The 21,947-nt window shown below is 45.3% G+C and overlaps 1 protein-coding gene across 1 annotated transcript in view; it reads right to left on the bottom strand.

Moving 5' to 3' along the window:
- PTH2R (parathyroid hormone 2 receptor) overlaps nucleotides 1-17,096 on the bottom strand; it is a 67,829-nt gene extending 50,733 nt beyond the window's left edge. Inside the window, exon 1 of the mRNA XM_075001838.1 lies at nucleotides 16,997-17,096. Coding sequence (XP_074857939.1) covers nucleotides 16,997-17,068 — 72 coding nt within the window. The 5' untranslated portion in view covers nucleotides 17,069-17,096. The remainder of the gene's footprint in view (nucleotides 1-16,996) is intronic.
- Nucleotides 17,097-21,947: the final 4,851 nt, after the last annotated feature.

Raw genomic sequence — 21,947 nt, forward strand, 5'->3', positions numbered from 1 at the left:
CTACCCAACTAGTCATGCATCCACCTTATAGCAGTTCCGTCTAGGTTGTATCTCGCTAGTTTATCAGACGGTCTTTGTGTCAATAGCCTTACTAAAGTGAAGATAAACGACATTTTCTGCTTCTCCCTCCCATTCACGATGCACATTATCCTGACAAAGGAGTCCATTGTGTTGGTTTGATGATTTGTTCTTGACAAATACATGTTCACAGGTACTTATCACCTTATTAACTTCTAGATGTTTGCAAATGGATTTGTTCCATTATCTTTGCAGGCACAGAAATTAAGCTGACTAGTCTGTAATTTTCCAGGGTGGCCTTATTTTCCCTTTTTATAGACTGGGAAAGGGTAAATATAGTGCCAGTCTCCTTGGATCCTTCCATCTTCCAGGACTTTTCACAGATAATAGCTAACGGCTCAGATGTCTCCTCAGTCAGCTCTCTGAATATTCTAGGATGCATTTCATCAGGTCCTTGTGACTTAAAGATATACATCTAAACTTGTCTAAATAATTTTTAGACTTGCTCTTTCCCTATTGTAGCCTCAGATGCTACATGAGTTTCACTGGCATTCATGATGGTAGACATCCAATCACCACTAACCTTCTTCATGAAAACAGAAACAAGTCATTAAGGAACTCTGCCATTTCCACCTTCTCTTTTATTGTTTCTCTCCCTCCACTTCCCTGCCTTTCCCATCTTTACATCAGGACATTTTTAATTAGGAGTAGAGGTCTAGGTCTTGCAGCTTATTTGGAAAGAACCATTAACACCCAAAATGCTTTTCACAATAAAACAAAAAGTTACTCTATAATGTGGAAAGAAGAGGTCAGTTAAAAATAAAGCTGAACATTTTGAAGTCTGAATAATGAGTCTGCCCCCTGGTGTATCCAGCCATTCCAACGGTACTTCTGTGGTAGATCACCAATTGAAAAGGGACTGACAATAGCGGCGATCTATGAGAAATGATTTGGTGGTGATCCAACCCTGATCTTTAGCAGACATGTAGCCACACAACAAAACCTCATCAACCCTAACCTGTATTAAGCAGCAAGTGTTCTGTAGCCCTGTAAAGCTACGTCTATGCTAGTGAGACATGGAGCACCCACACTCAAAATGCGTTCTGTCTACACGCTGTCAACAAAACTCGGCACTTTTGTCGACCGTCTTCTGCCTCTCCCCCATGAGGCAGAACGACCTTCTCAACAGAATCGGTCAACAAAAAAGCGGTGTGGATGCTCCAGGGGTCCCTTTGTCAACAGACAGGGCTTCTGGGTCACCGGGCAACCCTGTCCACTGTGCTTCTGCTTGGCCGTCCTGTCGACAGCGTGGCCGGGCAATCTGACAGAGCGATCCACTTTTGTGTGTGGCTGTGATCTGTCAACAGAAGATCTCTTCTGACAGTAACGTCTGCCGACATATCACTGGAGCGTAGACAGACTAAGAGAGGCCAACCAGCTGTTCTTCCCCTCTCCCTCCAATTCAGCTGTAAAATACACTTACGCAACATAGAGAAACTTGCACTACTGACAGAGGCACGATTTACTGCGCGTGATGCTACTGTAATCATAGCCACTTGTGATGTTCTATAGACCTCCTTCCAGGCTATCCATCTCATATTGCTCTCAATCATTCCCTGTATCTAAAGGAAATCAAATTTGTTTTTGTTTGGTCATCTCTGAATCAGTATAAAGAACTGATTTTTTGAATGCAGGGTTCATTCCCAATATGACGTTCAAATATACTTTTTAGAAAAAGAGATGCAGATTAAGAAGTCATCAAAGTGAAATCCTGACTTCAGTGAAGCCAACAGGATGCTATGCACTTCAATGGTGCCAGGATTTCATCCCAAGAATTCAGTTTCATGTCAGTAAAATTCATTTCATAGTCTACATGGTTTTAAGTAGGGTTGACAAGCAATTAAAAAAATTAAACTTGATTAATCATGCTGTTAAACAATTATTTTTAAATTAACCTTTATGGATGCAGAGGGGGAAAAAAAACTTGAAAATGGGAACCTCTAAGGGACCAGAACACAGAAAAACAGAACCAAATGTTTTATTTTTCTACAAATCTCCTAATTTGCAAATCAAATTTTGTGGGTTTTGAATGCTTGGGATTAGCAACACGGCAGAAGGTACAACATGCAATTTTGCCCAGTATGCTAATTCTACAATGAGATATTGTAATGTAGATTCATGCAGAGTCCTACGATAGGAAAAGGGAATCCACAAGAGCCACTGTCACGGCAGGCCCAGGATTTTATTTGGTATTGTGCCTCTGGCAAGGCCAGTTTCTGACACAGATAAGTGAACCAGCCAGGCTAAACCTGGCCCATGTGTGGGGACAGGAGTAAGGGGAATTCCGACTTGGGAGCTGTCAGGCTGTGACCTGAAGCATAACCTTCTATTAACCCTCGGTACAAAGGATATTGGTATGCTGCAGGCCTTTTGAAAAATTTAATCACAACCTTTGAGATCTCTCTCTAGTAGGCATCCTTCAGTCTGTGTAGGCTATGGATCGCGCCCTTCGTAACTCCATTTAAGATCATCATTTGCAGCATTGACTGACTGTGACTGTGGAGGCCCACACAAAAGTGACAGTCCTTGCTACATCTGCTGCATATGTAGTGGGTGTCTGGCAGGTCCTTGCTGTCCTGTCTACGGGCTCACTTCTCCTCTGCCAGCTGTCTGATCTTCATCTCGCCCTTCTGAAGGCCCTTTTGTAGTTCCTGCTTCCAGCTGCTGCGGTCGTCTGCCACCTCTTCCCAACTATCTGGGTCAATATCTACCTCCTTCACATCTTACAGACGTCTTTGTAGTGCAGTTGGGGGTGTCCGGGAGGCCTTTTGCCAGAGGCTAGCTCACTGTACAGGATGTCTTTTGGGATCCTTCCATCATTCATCCTATGGACGTGGCCAAGCCAGCGGAGCTGCTGCTACCTGAGGAGGGTATGTATGGCTGGAATTCCAGCTTGCTCAAGGATGGCATTGTTGGGCGCTCTGTCCTTCCATGATATCCCAAGAATGCGCCTGAGGCAATACAAGTGGAAGACATTCAGCCTCTTTTCCTGGCGGGCGTACAAGGTCCAAGACTCGCTACCGTAGAGGAGGGTGCTGAGGATGCAGGCTCTGTAGACTTGCATTTTGGTGTGAGCGTACAGCTTGTTGTTGTTCCACACTCTCTTGCTACGCCTGAACAGACTTATGGGCTGCTTTTCCAATCCTCCTGTTTAGCTCAGACTCCAGCGACAGGGTGTCGGTGCTGGTGGACCCGAGGTAAGTAAACTTGTGGACAACCTCTAGCGTATAATTGTCAATGCTGATTGACGGAGGTTCAGCAACGTCCTGACTCTAGCTCTCTAGATAATATATTGTACTTTCACCTAAGTATTCACATGGTACCATTCTGCAACCCAGCAGTTTTCCAAGAGTTAATTCCAGCACCTCCACCCTTTCAGGCTCTGCCCCCACCCCTCCAGCATCTAGTAAATTACTTTCCAATCAACACAAACTTTTTGTTATGGATGGGCAGGGCTCGCAAATTAGCATTTAAACGGTCTAAGGGAATGTAAAATAATCCCTACTGCAGCACAAAGCAAAGTGGAATTTCTGCTTTGAATTACAATAGCCTCAGGTGTTGGACAGTGTACAAAGTAACACTGTCAAGCAACCTGTGTTAATGCGTATGTTAACTGACCGCCCTAGTTTTAATGTTTTCCAAGCAGCCAATTCAAACAAACAATTGTTCTGTTTCATTTCTGACAGATGCAACAAGTTTTCCACCAAAGAACTCTCACTAGCTTTGACCGAGGTTCAAGAGGAGTCAGTTGAGGTCACCCAGTTAGGGTGAATTACAAAGCCATGCCCCAAAGCTGGCAGTTATTCCAATACTTAGACTGATCAAGCCAGCAGAAAAGAGCTTCTCTGTTACCTGAATGGTTACCAGAAGCCACCCATGGTTCCCTTAAAGCAACCCAGACTTAAGCTTCCACCCAGACACCCAGGTCAAATAAAGTTCTACCAATCCTGAAGGATCAAACACATCACCTCCCAAATCAGTGAATATTTCAGATCTTATCCCAAATACATAGATACATTTTAGTTTAAAAATGCTTAACATATTAATATACATATAGACATATGCACAGTTCTGAGACCCAATTCATGTAGAGATGGTGAGCTTTGTAGCTGCAAAGAGTTTTTAGAATTTGGATCATTGGATTGTAGCCTACATCCAACATCATATTCAGAGTGTACCAGCTCAGAGGACTGGCACCTCAATCCTTATGGTTTAGTTTTCCCCCCTCATAAAAACTTAAGCAGATCTGAGCTGGCAAGATCAGGACTCAATGGTATTCTTATAATTACCTCCTGGCAGACTCTTGACCATACATTCCTGGGCAAATAGGGTTTTAATGTAACCTGTTTCCCAAATATGGTAATTAACATAAGGTAATTTAGCCATTAAACAGTTTATCACTAACTTGGAAGACAGATTAGATAGATATCTCACACACACACACACAGTTCTTGTTATTTTGTTACAGCTTGGTTCAAAGTCAATGGATATTTCGACTATTTTCATTTTACTGTTTTATATTTTGAGAGAGGAGGGTGCTGCTTGGATTCTCTGTCCAGAGCCTGCAAGTTGTTCTCCCTTGTCATAAGCATGAAAAAAAACCTGTTGTATTCACTCAAGGTAAATGTCAGTGACCCAGTGTCACTCTGGATAACAGCCCATTAGATGTGGTTCAACAATTCTGTTACCTTAGATCTACAGTCACCACAAACCTATCCATGGATGAAGAACTGAACATCAGAATCAGGAAGGCAGCTACTATTTTTGGCAGACTTACAGAACGAGCATGGAACAATGCTAAACTGACAGTGGAAACAAAGATACTAATCTACCAGCCACATGTATTGACTATCCTGTCATATGGTTCTGAAGCATGGACCGCCTACTCAAACCAGGAATAAAAATTGAACAGTTTCCATCTTCGTTGCCTCTTCAGAATTATGAATATCAATTGGCAAGATAAAGTTTCAAATACAGATGTCCTGTCAAGAGCTGGTGTGCCCAGCCTCATAGCGATCCTCAACAGCAGAAGTCTACATTGGCTTGGTCATTTGAGAAGAATGGGTGACAAATGTCTTCCCAAAGAAATCCTCTTCGGTGAACTGTCACGTGGGTTGAGAACAAGGCAGCGACCAAAGCTGAGATTCAAGGATACATGTAAAACAGCATGAAAAAATTCAGCATTGATCCATAATCCCAGGAATCAACATCATCAGATTGAAATACCTCACGATGATTGCTACAACAGGGCACATCATCCTTTGATAGTGTATGTGCAAACCATGCAAAAGAACTTTGTGTTCGAAGGAAAATCTCTCAGACTCAAGAATTCAGAAATAGACTGACATGTGGTTATTGCAGTTCACCATGCAAATCCAATATTGGATGGATAAGCCATGAGAGAAGCTGCAGACTCAAACACTGCCCGTAGATCCTCACTGCTGTGCTAAGCACCATCTCTCAAGATGAAAAGGGGCCATATTATATTTATATATAAAATCTTTGTACGTGTGTGTGTTTCAAAGTTCTAACCTATCTAGCACTGAATGCTCCTGATTACTATTCATGTACTTCTCTATCATGTCTCTGCAAGTTGACTCTGGACTGGTTGGTTCCCAGGATTCATAGCCCTTTCTGGGGATGTGTCATACTTGACATAAGATTTGTTACAATTATAACCCTAGGATCAACAATGTTTATGGTCATATTATAAATCAGATACTGTGAGGCTAACATCTTGTAGTTTATTTTGTTACATCTTTGATCAAAGTCAGTAAGACATTTCAACTATTTTCACTTTACTGTTTTACATTTTAAGGGAGTAGCGTGCTGTTTCCCATGAGAACTGAATTGGACCAGATACTCAGATGGTGTAAATCAGCTAATGGCACTGCAGTGGATTCAAACCAGTTGACAACATGGCCCACTGACCTTTGTGAAGACTCGGCCACGTTACAGGAGGACATTGAATGATGAATCATCCCCCACCCCAGCTAATATTATCTGCAACATTTCTCACAGAACAAGCTTACAACAAGCTTCTCTTTTGTAGCAGAAACTGACCATACTCAGCATTTCGTACAATCTTGCCTTAATACCAGAGACTATAATCCAGCAAAGCACATAAAGATCCACTTGACTTCAGCACAACTACTCACATGAAGTGCTCTTCAGGATTGGGGAAGCAACCGTTAACTTGAAGTTGTTTGTTATTCAATAAAAGGGAACCTTGTAAGCATCGGCTTAACATACACATCTGTGGGACTGCACTTGGATGGGTTCTCCCAGCTTTGGCCCACTAGAGCTCACGTTATCGTTTGTATAATTTGTAAATATTATGGGAAAATGCTTAAAAATGCTTCAAAGTGAACAGGGAACAGCAAATCAGAGCATAAGTAATTCATAACCAGAAAGTGCTCATGAATACTCATTAAGTACACACGGTAACACTCTTATGTGGTAATTTGCATCCGAGTTTGAAACCACCTGGGCTGTAAATGTTTAATCATTTCAGAGGGAGCGAGAGAGAGAGAGGGACAGAGTGCACATACCATCCAACATAATCCTTAGCTTTTTAGAAGAGTATTTGCCATGTTTCTCTTTGGAGTCCCAGATCTTCCTAGGAAATAAGCTTTAAGATTATGAAATATTGGTTCTGTTCTGAAGGGTAAAAGACATATACTTTAATTCCCTGAAAAAACAAATGGTAACTTCTCTAGAAGAGCCGACAAAAAAAAACACACGTTTCTTACAGCTCAAAACAGAATTTGAATGTGGCTGCCCTCTGTGTAATTAGGCATTCAGTCCAGAAACCAAAATGAGCTCAGTTAACACTGGGGTCAGCTCCCACAAAGGAAGGTGCTACTGACAGCTTCTACACGACCCAATAGACGAAAGAGATCCAGAAGGGGACGAGCTTTCTTGGACACAGCTATGGAGTCTATGGCAAATGGTCGCTTATGAAATATTGAAATAACATTCAATTGCTGGAAACACTCAAGAGCATTTTAGGGAAAGTGCTGCAAAGGAGGTCAAATACAAACGAAACTGGACTGCTCACTCATAAGCACACAGGAACTGACACGCTCAATCAGACCACTGGAGTTTATATATAGAGGCCCGTCTCCTATTTCTGGACAACTTCAGAGACAGACACAAGCACCCCAAAATTGTTCAAATATTAGAGACCTTGCCCTTAATGGATGTTACTTAGCCAGCCTCTAACTGAATGAAGTTGATATCCCAAAACACAAGGGTTTGTATCCCTCTCAAGGCTCTTTTTAAGTGATTAGTAACAGAGAGAAAGCCGTGCTAATCTATATACTATCAAAACAAAAAAGCAGTCAAGGAGCACTTTAAAGACTAATAAAGACTGAAGTGGGTCTGTCCCACGAAAGCTCACCTAATAAATTATTTTATTAGTCTTCAAAGTGCTACTTGACTGCTTGTTTTAAGTGAGACTTTCTAACATACCATATTCTTGTTGTGCACTTTGCTCTTCGCACTCTTATCTCTGATTTGCCTCCTTTGTCACAAGATTCCCACTATGGTGCAACACCACACATGGGCTACTTCAGAAATATTAGTGTTATTCTGGTGATTAATTTGCCATTTATAATAGAAAATTCCCTTCACCATTATGGGCAGACTATAGTCACTGTAACTAATACAACTCATTACTCAAGACAGTAAAAGTTGAAAGCTAATTTAAAAATTAACACGGGATAGTATTTTACATTATAACTACAGTTTGGTGCAATATTTTAGGACTTTTTTTGGGTTGGAGAAGGTTTTTTTTTTTTTTAAGTATTAAAATTCAGATTTGGGTTGACAAACATTTTGCAAATGTGCAACAGATTTGAAAAAAAACTGTTTTGGTCAAAAAAAGCCAAATTTGTGAAGTCAAAAAGTACTTCAAAATTAAATACATTAATTTTTTAAATCTGAATTTTATATTAATTTTAGTTTTTTAAAAATGCATTAAAAATCGGAAGTGAAATGATACTTTTGAGGCTGAAGAAAATATGTTCAGCCTGAAATAAATTTTCATTTTCTAGTTGTGGGAGGGGCACAAAGTATTTTAGGCCAATCTAAAACAATTTCTTTTTTTAAAAAAATCAGTTCAAATCAGGAAACTGGAAGTCAGTCAGTTTTCAGTATGTTTGCAATTCAGAGACTAGAAAAACTTTTCTAGCCACCAAATACTGTGCAGCATTCCCCAGTTTGCTCTAGAAGTATTTATAAGAAAAGGCTCTTTCTGGGCGCCAACAGTGAGAAGTGTTTTTTTGTTTCAGGACACAGAGCAATACAATCACTGGGCCATAATCATTATGTTCCTTGGTGAACATTCACAATAAATCAGAGCGGTAGGGATGTTAGCCTGTAGCTTTACAAAAAACAAGCAATCCTGTAGCACCTTGGAGACTAGTAAGGCCCAACTCCTCAGATGATTGGAGTAGACAAACAAAATCCAGGGTTTATATAGTGGGAGGCAGGGGGACTTGAGTGAAGGCGAAGAAAATAAAAAGGGGTTACCTGTCGCTAGTAGAAAGGTGGGAAAATTTGATATTCACAGGAATGGAACACATCCTACTTTGTTTGCTTCATCAACTGGTCCTACTAGTGACAGGTAAGCCTTCCCACCCCCTTCCCTCTCCCCTGCTCCCCCCACACACTATATTAACCCTAGATTCTGTCTGTTCCAGTCATCTGAGAAAGTGGGTCTTACCCACCAGAGCCTGTGACCTAATAAATTTCTTAGTCTCTAAGGTGCTACAGGACTGCTTGATATTCAAAGTGGAGGCACACAAAGCAGGAGGGATGAATAAGCAGCAAATGGCCAGACAAGTACAGATCATTAAGGACACATTTTAGGATATAAAGAGGTCACAAGGCTTTCTATCTACTGGTCTAGCGATTGTCTGCAAAGTTGGTGTCAGTTTCAAGGTAACTGCACCTGTATTCTGCCTCCACTATCTAACAAAGGCACCCTCTTCGAGGGGTATAGCTCCCAGCCATCACTTGTCTTGGGGGGAGACCTGCATTTCTCCCTTGTGACCAGCTTTAAGGCTGCACTTACACTGTGCTATTCTGAGCAGATTAGACTGCCTACCTGTAGTCACAGAACTACAAAAGAGCAAGTTTAAGAGTCCTCCATTCGTGATCACCTCTGTGAAGAAGGCAAGCGTAAAACCTTTGCAACACTTGCATTACATTTAAGTTCTCAAAAGAGGGTGAAAGTGTATCTTAAGTGGGACAAGTACCTTCTAAGAGTGGAGTTCATTTATTGCAAGTTACTGTGTTGCCAAAGTAGCATCAGTGAGCTCTGCAGGAGTAACTGCTCACCCTGGTGTGTAAAGGATTCACAGTCTGCCTGAAAGGAAAAGAATTCAACAGAACTCATACCTCAGTTGCTTGTCTGTTGCAAAAGGGACCTTAAACCTGCATAAAGACGACAGAATTGGACAGAAAGAATCTACGAGTGACAAGTGACTTCCCCCGTGCAACTCAACAAATGCACAGAGTAGCACACCATCTTTTCAAAGAAAGCAAAACACTTTGGCTTGACAGTGGCAGTGTGACTAGGGATTTGTTACCTGTTTCAATGATCAGAAGACTTGCAAATCACACATACTAATTTGATCACGCGTGAAGAGTTCGGCTTCTTCATTTTCTAGATGGACCTTAGGAGGAGGGTGACCAAATTTCATGTTTCTGAACACTAGAAACTGAGCATCATAACACACCCCATCCAATGGGCTGCCTCTTCCCCTGAGGCCCCACCCCTCTCTCCTCCTCCTTCCCTAAAGGCCCTGCCCTCTGCCCGTCCCCTCACCCTCACCCCCACCCCACCAGCTGAACAGAGCTCCATGAATGGAGGTGTGATGGGGCACGGAGAACCACCCCTGGAAAAGGACAGTTCCTGCAGTAACCATTCCTGGGTGCTCCATTGCTCCTCCAGGAACCAAAAGCACCTGCTGCTCTTCCCAGCCCCTCTTACTGCCTGCCCAATGTTGAAGGCCAGTTACCAAAGGTAATTGGACTTTTAGCTTCCAGTCAGCAGTGCTGACCAGACACTGCAAGGTTCCCCTTTTAGCTGGACTTTCTGGGTGAAAACTGAGCACGTGACAACCATACTGCGGAGCCTGTAGATGGGTGGATGCCCCCAGCGCATGCACTCTTGTGGCTTGGTGGAGCATCACTTTTTCCTGTCAGGCATCTTCTGCCAGTGCTCACTCCCATGCTATGATGGGCTGCCTCCAGGCAGGCTGTGTTTGAGTTCAACCCCAATTCCAGAGTCTCAAGTCCATACGAAACAACACAAAGTTATTGTTGCTTCAGCCCCTTCCAGGGGGGTTAAGGCCTCTTAGTCCTCACCTAGGATCTCCATGGCAGACCCATTCAAAGAACGTCATTAAATATTTCTATTCCCATACTTCACCAACCCCTGGCCTCAGGCTCACCACAGCAAGAACCCCTCACTCCCCACCTTCTCAATACCCTCCGGGTCTCTTAGCTCTTCACTAAGCCTTTTTGCAATGAGACTCACCATTTCCTGTAGCTTTTGCCATTGAGATGTCCATGTCCAAGGTTTTCTCTACTGCTATGAGCCTTTTCTGACTCTCTCAGTTTCCTGATTTCCCTCCCAAGTCACCTTGTCCTTCCTCAGGACTCCTTTCTGGGACTGAGCCAAGTTTTTTTTAATTTTTTTTTTTGGCTCCAGAGCACTGCCACCTAGAGCGTTCTCTCTAAAACTGCCCATCCTGGAAGGCTGTGGCCACCACCTATCCCTTCCTGCAGCTTCTTTCTACAGTCTCCCAAATTCACCTCACATCCCCCTCTGGCTTTGCCACCACTGACTCTTGGCTTTACTGCCTCTGGCTCCAGGACAACCTGCCTCTAGCCCCAGGCTTCACTATCCGCAGCCTCAAGACCCTCTGGCTCCCAACAGATGTCTCTCAGCCTTTGTTTAGCTCAAGGGACAAAACTCTCATCTACCTCCCATTTGTGTCCCCTCCCTCACTTTTCTACTGCCCTCTGCTCTGCTCTGCCCTTCATGAAGTTCCAGAGCCTCCCCAGCTGAGTTTCATCACCAGTTGGGCTGGAACCCCTCCAGGTGCTACCCTAATTGCGCTCAGGTTCCCTTGAGCTCCTGGTTGACCCATGTGGGGCTTACACACCCCTATTACAGAGCCTTGCACCTACAAAACAATTTGTGTATGGCTTTTTAGAGCCCTATGCCTGCAAAGCAACTTCCCACAGGCTTTTGAGAGCAACATATAGGAATGTGACATGCTCAGAAAGGTAAAGGAAGCCTGTCTAGTGTGAAGAAAGCATAGTCCTGTGGTTAAAGAACAAAACTGCAACAACACAAGACACCCACGGGCAACCTTCAGCACTACCAGAGTGACATCCAGCAAGTCACTCTGTGTTTGGGGGGCAGGTTTCTTCTGGTATAAATAGTGGTGGTGATTTACATTCGGCAGGAATGCCATTTCAGATTTTGCAATGGTGGGGCAACTTTCACAGTGATTCCTGGGGCTATTATGTACTGTCCCAAAAGTCCAAAATAAAATAAAGCCAGCTCCAAGGTAACCCTATCTATTGAAACACTATGGTCTATACCTCTAAAAAGAATCTCTGTCTAAGGGCTGGCCTACACTAGAAAAGAAATGTGACCTAAGATACACAGCTCCAGCTACAAGAATTGCACAGCTGGAGTCGACCTACCTTAAGGCAAATTTCCAGCATGACCCCACTGTGGGAGGTTGACTGGAGAAACTCTCCTATTGGCTTCCCTTACTCTTCATGAACGCAAGGAGTACTGCTGTCAATGGGGGTGCCCTCAAGTTTAGTTTTAGTGAGTTCCTTTTAGGCATGCTAAATGGAACCGTGGATGATCAACTGTGGCAGCATCAATCTTAAGGAGGGGCTCAAAGAGGATGCAGAGAGACTGTTCTCAGTAGTGACAGATGGCAGAACAAGGAGCAATGGTCTGAAGTTACAGAGGGGGAGGTTGGATATTAGGAAAATCTATTTCATCAGGAAAGTTGTGCAGCACTGGAATGTGTTACCAAGAGAGGTGGTGGAATCTCCATCCCTAGAGGTTTTTAAGTCCCAGCTTTACAAAGTCCTGGCTGGGTTGATCCTGCTTTAGGCAGGGAGCTGGACTAGAATACCTCGAAAGGTCTCTTCCAACCCCAGGATTCTATGATTCCTATTAGTATAGTTACACCTTAGGGCATGTCTAAATGATGGTTGTTAGCAGCACAGACCTAACAAATTTTGGCAGCCAAACCCACATGAATTGCTCAGATTGGGTCAGATTTATGTTCGCTGAAGAATTTACACAAATAGTTATGATAATTAGAAAGGATTAAGTTGGAAGGGAGTTTAGTGTGGTGCTGTAAGAATTTGACAAACATCACCTCCATGAAATTCACTGATCATGCTCAAGTCCAAGAGACTCTGCCACCTGCAGAAATGCTGAATGGTAAGTATAATAGGAGATAAGAATATTTACCAGCTGGAAGAGGAGATACAGCACAAAATGACTGCTGCAAGGTCACGGCTGAGGAGCAGCAGCTGCTCAGAAGGTGTCTAGGAAAAGTGCAATTCCCCTCTGGGGAGATGTGGTAAATCCAGGCATTTAAAGAGGAATCACTGTCTCTTTGCTACTGCCTATGGATCACCTTCAAAGCCCATTGTTTTTAATTCATTTTACTTTTAGTGCCCTTAATAGATGTTGGGGGCCGGGGGAAAGGGGTGCGGGGGGGGGGGGGGGGGGGGGAATGTTCTCGAATTGAGAAGTGCTGCAACCCTGGGAAGATTTAGTAAGATCAAAGCATTCAAAGAGGAATCACCATTTGTGGGTGACAGCCCATATGGCCCTAACTGAGGGGCAGGCAGTAATGTAGCCAGACATGAACCCCCCATTTGGCCTTTTCTTCCTCTCCCCCCCACTGGGAGAGAGAGAGAGAGAAATAAGCAGGGGAGAGAGGTAGCCTTTGATGTCCTGGGAACACAGGTGTGCTGTCTCGCCCAGCCTCTCTACTATACACAAAAACCAGACAGTGGATGGGCTAGCTAATGGCTGCCCTTCTGGCTGATCTCAGTAATTGACACGCCTTGATCACTTCCCCAGCAAGATTGGGGAACCCCGCCCATCACCTCCAAAGGCGCCCAATTGTCCACAATTCACAGGTGCAAATTGAGCCTTGCATCTTCCCTGGGAAACCTGGGGTCCAAAACATATTCCTCCCAATTGGCCACTTGAGACCAGGAAGAAGCGTACGTGACAAAAGCAGTATAAAGGGGCTTGGCAGACCACGCCCCCCTTTGAGTTTTCAATCGCCTACACCTGCTGGCCAGGTCTGGAATTAACTCCCGAGACTGGGGACGCCTGGTTCGTATCTACTTCTTCCCGAGGGATTGAGAGAATCTGGGTCACACTGGATCTAGGAGGCAGGGGTAAGAATTACACCTGTATTAAACTTCTTTCCTATAGGAATTGTGGGAAAGACTCTGGTTCCACCAGGTCTAAGAGGCAGGGGTAAAAATCACACCTGCAACAGGCCTTTCTTGTGTACACATTAATTGTATTAGTTTAAGCTAGCTAGTTTGTCTAAAACTTTCTTAAGTTAAATTGTGTTGTTTCCCCTTTAAGAACCATGAGTACTAACTTGTACTTTAATCATTTGTCTTAGCTAAATTGTTTCTATCTTTGTATAAATAAAAAGTAACTGTTAAAGCCTCTTTAAGTGTAATTTTTCCTCTTGCTGCTGTACCCGAACTAAACACAAACCAAAGAACCCAGCCTGCCCTGGCTGCTTAGCGTAGCTGCTGGTGTGGCATCACCCCTTTGCCCCACCAGACCCTTTAGCTGGCACCTGGGCATCGGCTCACAAGTAAGCACAGGGCTGTCCTGATAAGGAGGAGCTGCGCATTCTGCATATGAGTAGGACATTCAAAAATGTGGGGCATCACTGGGTCCTAATGTCCCCTCATCTGCCTCCTCCTTATCCCTGTCCTGTGGCTCTGTTTCCTTCAGACAGGATCTAGTTAACTTAAAAGTGAAAAATCCTGCCAGACTTATTAGTAGAAAACTGAACCTGTGAAAGAGACATTCAAGTGGTAATGAAGCTATTTGAGGCATTTGCCAACACCACGTATATATGGTCACTTTTCAGATTTATTGTGTTTGTCTACAGCACCTTACCTGAAATATTTTCAAAACAAATTTTCATCAGTGTGCTGCTAAATATGATAAAAAAAAATCACATCTCTAACAAATGATAATCCCTCCCCCAGGATGCCATCAGGCATAAGGGCACCGAAGTACAGTATTTTGTAGGGCCCCAGAAATCTTAAAGACATCCCTGAAAAAGTGGCATGTGGGCCAGACACAGTGCTTAACCCTAGCACTGTCCCAGGCCCTGCCCCCACTCCACCTCTTCTTCCCCCACACCCCACCCACCCACCCCAGGCCTCACTCACACTCTGCTTCTTCCTAACCATGCTCAACCCTCACCCCTTCACTTCCCACCCAGTTCTGCCCCATCCCTGGAGGGAACCACATCCTCCACCCCCACAGCCTCCTGCTGACAGGTTGTGAAATAGCTGATTGCTATGGAGGGAGGTGCTGGGAGGGAGAGGCTCTGGTTCATAGGGACCACCAGAAGGCAGGTAAGAGGGCAGCAGTGGAAAGGAGCTGATAAGATATTTTCCTTATGGGTTCTCCAGCTCAAGGCCACCCAGAGTCAGCAGCTACGTGCAGTCATAAAAATTAGCATGCACCTCTTTGCAGGATGGGGCCCAGGAAAGGAAAAACATGAAGAGTTGTGCCACTGTGCTTCATGACAAAATTAGTAGTGCATTTTTGTTCACTGGTTTACAAGTGACATTTCCAGCCTGCACTTACTGTGTGGTTTGCCTGCTAGACATACATACCTGGGCTCTAAACTCCCTACCTCTTCCACTCACCAATGCACTCAGGCCATAAAGTAACGAGCTACTCTCACCCCCCACCCCACCCCCCCCAACAGAAGGGATGCGAACTAGCACATCCATTTTAGTCATCTTCCCTGTCTTGACCTTTAAAGATTTCTTAGAATCCAGATAAACAAGCAGATAACCAATCTAAACAAACAGGTTGTTAAAGATACTGCTGCGATACAGTTGCATCTTGCTTTTAAAGTTTAAAGCCCCTTTAAAGCTAACACAGAACGAAGAGGAGAGTTGCATTCTCGTTTCTAATATCATACAATCTGCCCTGGGTAATTAAGGCTCTCAAAGTAAAAAAATACTTTGCCAGAACAAAGTAAAAAACCAGAAGGCACTTAAACATTATGGCAATACAGATAACATAAAAACAATAAAGCACACAGGAAACGGTCTTTGAGAAAAGGAGACTGGGGATGTTAAGGGTTTTTACAGAGAAGACAGGAATCAGTTCTCTCCGCAGTAGAACAAGATGACACAGGGTTAATCTGCAGCAAGGGAGATTTGGGCTAGATACTAGGAAAAAGTCGTAGAAGTCCTAGTTCTCTCAGGGCAGTTAGACTCTGGAATAGGCTTCCACTGGAGGCTATAGAGTCCCCTTCTCTGGAGGTCTTCTAGAATGAGGTAGACAAACACCTGTCAGCACGGGTGCTGGAATTAAGGTTTTGGGGGTGCTTCAGCACCCCCTGGCTTCAAGCAGCATCCATCATACACAAGGTTTACAGTTTGGTTCAATGGCTTTCAGCACCCCACTATTAAAAATGTTCCAGAACCCCTACCTGTCAGGGATGCTGTGTGTGTACTTGGTCCTGCCTCATTACAGAGGGCTGGACTTGACAACCTTGCAAGGTCCCTTGCGGCCACACTTTTCACTGCGTCTATGGAACTCCAGCCGGAGGCGTACTAATGACAGTTACAAATGAGACAAGTTTACGAATGAATTACGGCCAAAGAGTGACCTAACTGAGTGCTCTCTCCCCCCCACCAGCCCAGATCAGATCTTGTTAGCGCTCACTGGCATACTCACAAATCAATCCCAAAACACGGTTTTCTACGGGGGCTACACAGCTCTTAGCAATTCCTTGGTCTTGGTGTACGTATCCATCCACTTTCGTAAGTACCCAGAATCACTGTACCTGAGCACTACTACTACTTACCCCTTGTACTCCCCACGGAGCACAGGTCACCTACAAATCTCCTCCACTTCACTGCCTGGTGCGGAGCGGCGGCATTTAAACGCCTACCTCGCACCTTCCATTCCCCCAAAACGGTGAACACATTCACTGCTCTTCATTCCCCCTCTACAGCGACCCAAGCAAAAGGGGGAAACTGAGGCCAAAAGGGTTAGCGATTTCCCCCAGACCACGCAGGGAATCAGCGCAGCGCGAAGACACCAGCCCAGGGACTCCTTTGCCCTCAGATCTGCGCCCCGCCCGGAGACACTGCAACACCTCCCGTGAACTTTGGGGGACGCCCATATCCACCCCTGCCCCAGCGCAGCGGCACCGCAGCGCGCCGCGGACGGGCTCTCTAGGGAACCCTGCCCCACTGCTGCTTCAGTCAGCGCTGAGGGGTCTCGTGTCGCTGTGTCCTCCCCGCCGGCTTTTGCAACGCCAGTCGCGGGGGAGCTGCTGGCTGCACATTAGGCTGCACCCCGGCTCTGGGACACCCCCCGCCCCCGGCGGCAGAGGCAGGGGCGCCCGGGGCTTTGCTACGGGGACGGGAGGCAACGGCGCTCATGCAACTTACTGCACGAAGTTTGCAGGCTGGAGGGGGAGCCCCGCCGGCCCCTGCCCCGCGGACAGGTCCGGAGGCTGCAGAGAGGGCGGGGGGGGTAGGGTGAGCGCCCCCCGCGAGCTCGCCCCAGCGACCGGCCCGGGCAACGAAGCGGCTTCCCCCCCGCCCCGCGAGTCCTTACCTGCGCCGCGGCCAGCAGCCAGCCGCTCAGGGCCAGCCAGGCGACCGCGCGGCGCGCCCCCGGGGCGGCCATCCCATCCCCGCCCCGCCCCGCGGCCAAGTCTGCGCGGGACTTCGTAGCGCGGCTGCCCCCGGCCGGCGAGCGCCCGCCGGCGCCGCGCTCCGGCTCGCACATGCGCCCTGGGGCGGGGCCGGCCGCGGCTGCCCCGCCTGAGGTGGGCTGAGGGCTGCTGCGCGCGGGGGCGGGGCGGCTCGCTCAGACTCAGCCGTTGGTGGGGGAGGGGGCATAGGGCCAGCTGAGGGCGGCTCTGGCCTGGCCCTTTCCGCGCCCTGCTGGTGCGGGGGGAGTCTAAGTGGAGCCCCCCCCCCGGTAACGCCCGGGTGGGGCAGGCCCAGTGGCGGGCTGGCTGCCTGTGGTCCCTTTGGCCCTGGCCCCCTTGGGGATGACCCTGGGGCGGCCCCCCACCAGCCTCTCTTGGAGGGTGTGAACCGCTCCCCGCTCCTTTCTCTAGCAAAAAAGGTGCCAGAACTCACGTCTGAGAAGACTGGAAGAACTGGGCTAGTTTAGTTTGGGAGAGAGAAGACTGAGAGGGGACGTGACAGCGGTTTCCCCGTACCTAAAAGCGTGTGTTACAAGGAGGAGGGAGAAAAATTGTTCTTCTTGGCCTCTGAGGATAGGACAAGGAGGAAGGGACTTAAAATGCAGCACGGGAGGTTTAGGTTGGACATTAGGAAAAAGTTCCTAACTGGCAGGGTGGTTAAAGTTGGAAATTGTCCCGGGAGGTCGTCGAATCGCCATCACAGACGTTATGTAAGAGCAGGTTAGATGGATGGTCTAGATGAAATTTGATGCTGCTCGAAGAGACAGGTAGGAATTCTGTTCTATTCTGTGCTGGTTAGGTCTCAGCCATGGTATTGTGTCCAGTTCCGTGCACCGTCCAGTTCAAGAAAGATATGGACAAACTGGAAAGTTTGGAGGACATCAAAAATGATTGACGGGGAAGAAAAAGTCTAGAAAACACGACGTATGAGGGAATATTGAAAGAACTGGGGTTGTTTAGTTTGGAAAAGAAGACTGAAGGGTTGGGGCATGATAACGGTTTTCAAGTAACCTAAAAAGTTGTTACAAGGAGGAGGGAAAAAATTTAGTCTTTGCTAGACTGTTTTTCCATTCTGGCACTTCGAGTGCAGAAGGTGAGCGCCCACAAAAGATTTGAAATACCTCGCCACCAAAGGCTTGTGTTAAAACTCCGCAAGGTCACAGGTTTCCTGGCCTTGGGTAAGTATCACCGCCACCACCCAAATGCAAAACTCCTTTTGAGAGCCCAGGAACGCATGCTTGGGAATTCCTTCCTGGAAGGTACCCTCAATTTCATCCTTCCCTTGGGAGAAAGATTGAAACCCAGCTGCTGAGATCAACTGAAAATGGAACTTTACTTTCAGTAATTTGGCTGTGCAATCTTAAACATGTGCACACAGAACATCCCACCTTCTAGGATACATGAATCGGATCATGATATTAAAAAGGTGATTTTTATTTAGAAAAAAGAAAACATATTTGGTAAAGTATTACTTGGATGCTAGCTGTTATAGAGCAACTGAAAACAGGATTGAAAAACAGAGAATTGCCTCCCTGGGATTCAGCTTGAGAAGGTAGAGTAGAATGGGGAAGTTAGCTGTGCTCAGCACAGAGTAGTCCAACAATACCAGAAATAAAGAATAAACCTAATTGTATCTGACTAAACATTCCTTATTCTGAATCTACTCACATATCTGTAGTTTTAGGACTTTGTCTTTCCCTAGGCATTGATGTCGCTGAATTCTCCATGTCTTGCTCCCTGGTTTCATGTATATCATTTTGGGAAGTCTTCCTTGGCCAACAGGAAACACAAAGCTGCTGCTTCCAAACCAAAAGCCCATAGTCTGTTTAATTTGGCTCTCCTGGCATCCTGCCAACTCACCTTAAAGCTTCCTTCTCTGGGCTGCAACATCTTACAGGCAAGTCAGTTAGAGTTAGGTATAAAAAGTAAACAATAACTGAAAGAAAAGTTTAGCTAACTGAATGGCTCAAATGTCCAGAGAAATTATATTACCCTCCATTTCACCACAATTCTCCTTAACCTCTGAGGGTAAGGTAAGAAACAATGGGCTAAAATTGCAGCAAGGGAGGTTTAGGTTGGACATCAGAAAAAAAGAGATGAAACAGAATGAAAAACTAATAGACTGATTGGAACTAGTATTCTCCAGGATCTGGTGAGAGAGTGGGTGAGTTTGGAGGATCTGGTGAGAGATTGTGGGAGTCTGGAGACTAGTCTAGTTCTTAAACGATCCTAAGTCATCTGAGTATATGTTACGACTTCCCCGAGCTCTTTAAAAAAACACGTGCAGAAGGAGAAGGAGGATGACGATAGAACGCTTTGCTATATGATGAACTATAGCATTAAATATACATTTTCCCCCTATGATTCAGAAATCACCACTTACTGTCTTTTTCAGGGTATGGAGCAACTCACCCACACACCTCTAGGGCTGTGTCTACACGTGCCCCAAACTTCGAAATGGCCATGCAAATGGCCATTTCGAAGTTTACTAATGAAGCGCTGAAATGCATATTCAGCGCTTCATTAGCATGCGGGCGGCAGCGGCGCTTCGAAATTGACGAGCCTTGCCGCCGCGCGGCACGTCCAGACGGGGCTCCTTTTCGAAAGGGCCCCACCTACTTCGAAGTCCCCTTATTCCCATGAGCTCATGGGAATAAGGGGACTTTGAAGTAGGCGGCGTCCTTTCAAAAAGGAGCCCCGTCTGGACGCGCCGCGCGGCGGCAAGGAGTGTCAATTTCGAAGCGCGGCTGCCGCCCGCATGCTAATGAAGCGCTGAATATGCATTTCAGCGCTTCATTAGTAAACTTCGAAATGGCCATTTGCATGGCCATTTCGAAGTTTGGGGCATGTGTAGACACAGCCTAGGAGACCAGTGTGATTCTCAGGATCTAGGCAATGGAGTAGGGAACAGTAGGGACTTTTTTCTAGTCCAGAGCCAGCATCTCTTCTATCATGAGACAAACATAAAGAGGTCCTCCACAGCTGGTGTATATCAGCATCCTTCATTTGAGGCCAACAGTATGATATCAGTTTATATCTCTTGAGATTCTGGCCCCAAATTTACAAGAGAAACTCACTATCTTTTTATGAATCCAGTCAAGTAAGAGCCTATATAGATCTTCATGCAAACTAACAGGTTTGTTCTGAATATACATGCATTGTACATTAGGTATAATATCCACATCATGTGTGTGTGTGTTTAAATCAGCATTTAACAAGTATTTATTTTGGGGGGAAAAACATCACATTAGTTATATAGAAAAATCAGTCTTCAGTGGTACATTATGTCACAATAATTTTAGGGTTTATAAACTCAAAGGGGTGTGTCACATCCAATATGTTGGCACAATGTCAGTCTCTTTTGTAGTTGTATAGAATTAATTAGCAGCCAGTAGACAGCGGGCAGTCACTGCAAAAAGCTCTGTACATAAAACTAGCCAAATCTCTGACTGATACTTTATACTTATTCAGCATGCTTCCGGTGCTGGAATTTCATATTCTGTTGAAATCAGGTTGGCTATTCACTTTCAGCTATAGAACCAAACCAACAGTTAGCCTTTCACCACTATTATACAATATTTCACAGCATTGAATGCTTCCTGCATGTTTACAGTGAAGGTGCAAAATGGCTTGTCAGACATGTTTTTATCTCCAAACGTTGGGCTATTCACCAAGTGCTCAGAAAAAAAAGTAGTTATAATGATTGTCGTAATTGCCTGCAGAAGAGATTCAGACCTTGAGGCAGCAGCAGCAGCAGCAAACATCTGCATGAAAATCTTCTCTAGCGTTGCAAAGAAGCTAAGAAGTTGTGCTGCAGTAGAGGAACGCGCCCAAATTATGCTGTTCCAGAGCAAAGCAAAATGGCTTGTCTAGCTGAATGTGCTGCTGCATCCCAATGGGCACTCTGGCAGCAAAGTGCTCCCAGTCAATAGCTCTTTGTTATGCTGCCTTGGCATGCACATGTTTGGAGAAGGGATGTTTTGTAAGGTACTATTTACTGTAGTTGCAGGGACTAGTTCAGATTCCTTCACCAGCTTACCCACCCTTGTGACCATGTATGTTGTCAGCAGCTATTTACACGCTAAGCAATGCAAAATGGGTGACAATTATGAATCATTAGAATTAAACGTATCTGAATCAACTCACTTAGAGAACCTAGCATTGCACATCAAGTACTGAGCACCTACCCATCAACTGAAGACATTGGGACCTGAATATGATCTGGCCCTTGCAGGATTGAGCCTCAAACTTCAAGAGAAGTTAATTGCTTGGAAGATGATTCAAGTCCAAGAGACTGAAGGACACTAAGTCAGAATGATAGTTGAGGGGGAATTAAAACTAAAATTGTGACAATCATTTAAAAAATAAGGCTGCCACCTTTCCAGGAACAGCCGGTTGGTTAGTCTGACAAATCAGCCACTGTTGACAGTGATTCCTGATTTATTCTGCTGTTGCTCACTTCAAATGTTGTGCTTTCTCAGACTGTGTGACCTCTACCACATAAGGCATAAAAGCATATGCATGAGGCAAATGCACATCATGCTGTGAATACACAATAATTAACTGACTCATGCATAATATGTACTACTGCCCTGTCAAGGAAACAGTGAATGTTTGGGCCATATGTCATGGCTTCAAGACTAACTCTCCCTGCCCCCTGCTCTCACTCCTACACCACCTACCTCCTACTGTCAGCCCTCTCACACTCCAACACTCGCCTACCCCCTCTGTTTATTCTAGCAAAAGGCAGAAAAACTGCAAATGTTGTCTCCCAATAAGCTTTACGTAATCTTTGAATCACTCTCAGACTTTTATTAATACAAACTTTCTTCCTCATTTTCTAAAAATGCA

This window comes from Carettochelys insculpta, chromosome 8, assembly GCF_033958435.1.
Source record: "Carettochelys insculpta isolate YL-2023 chromosome 8, ASM3395843v1, whole genome shotgun sequence".
NCBI classification, from domain to species: Eukaryota; Metazoa; Chordata; order Testudines; family Carettochelyidae; genus Carettochelys; species Carettochelys insculpta.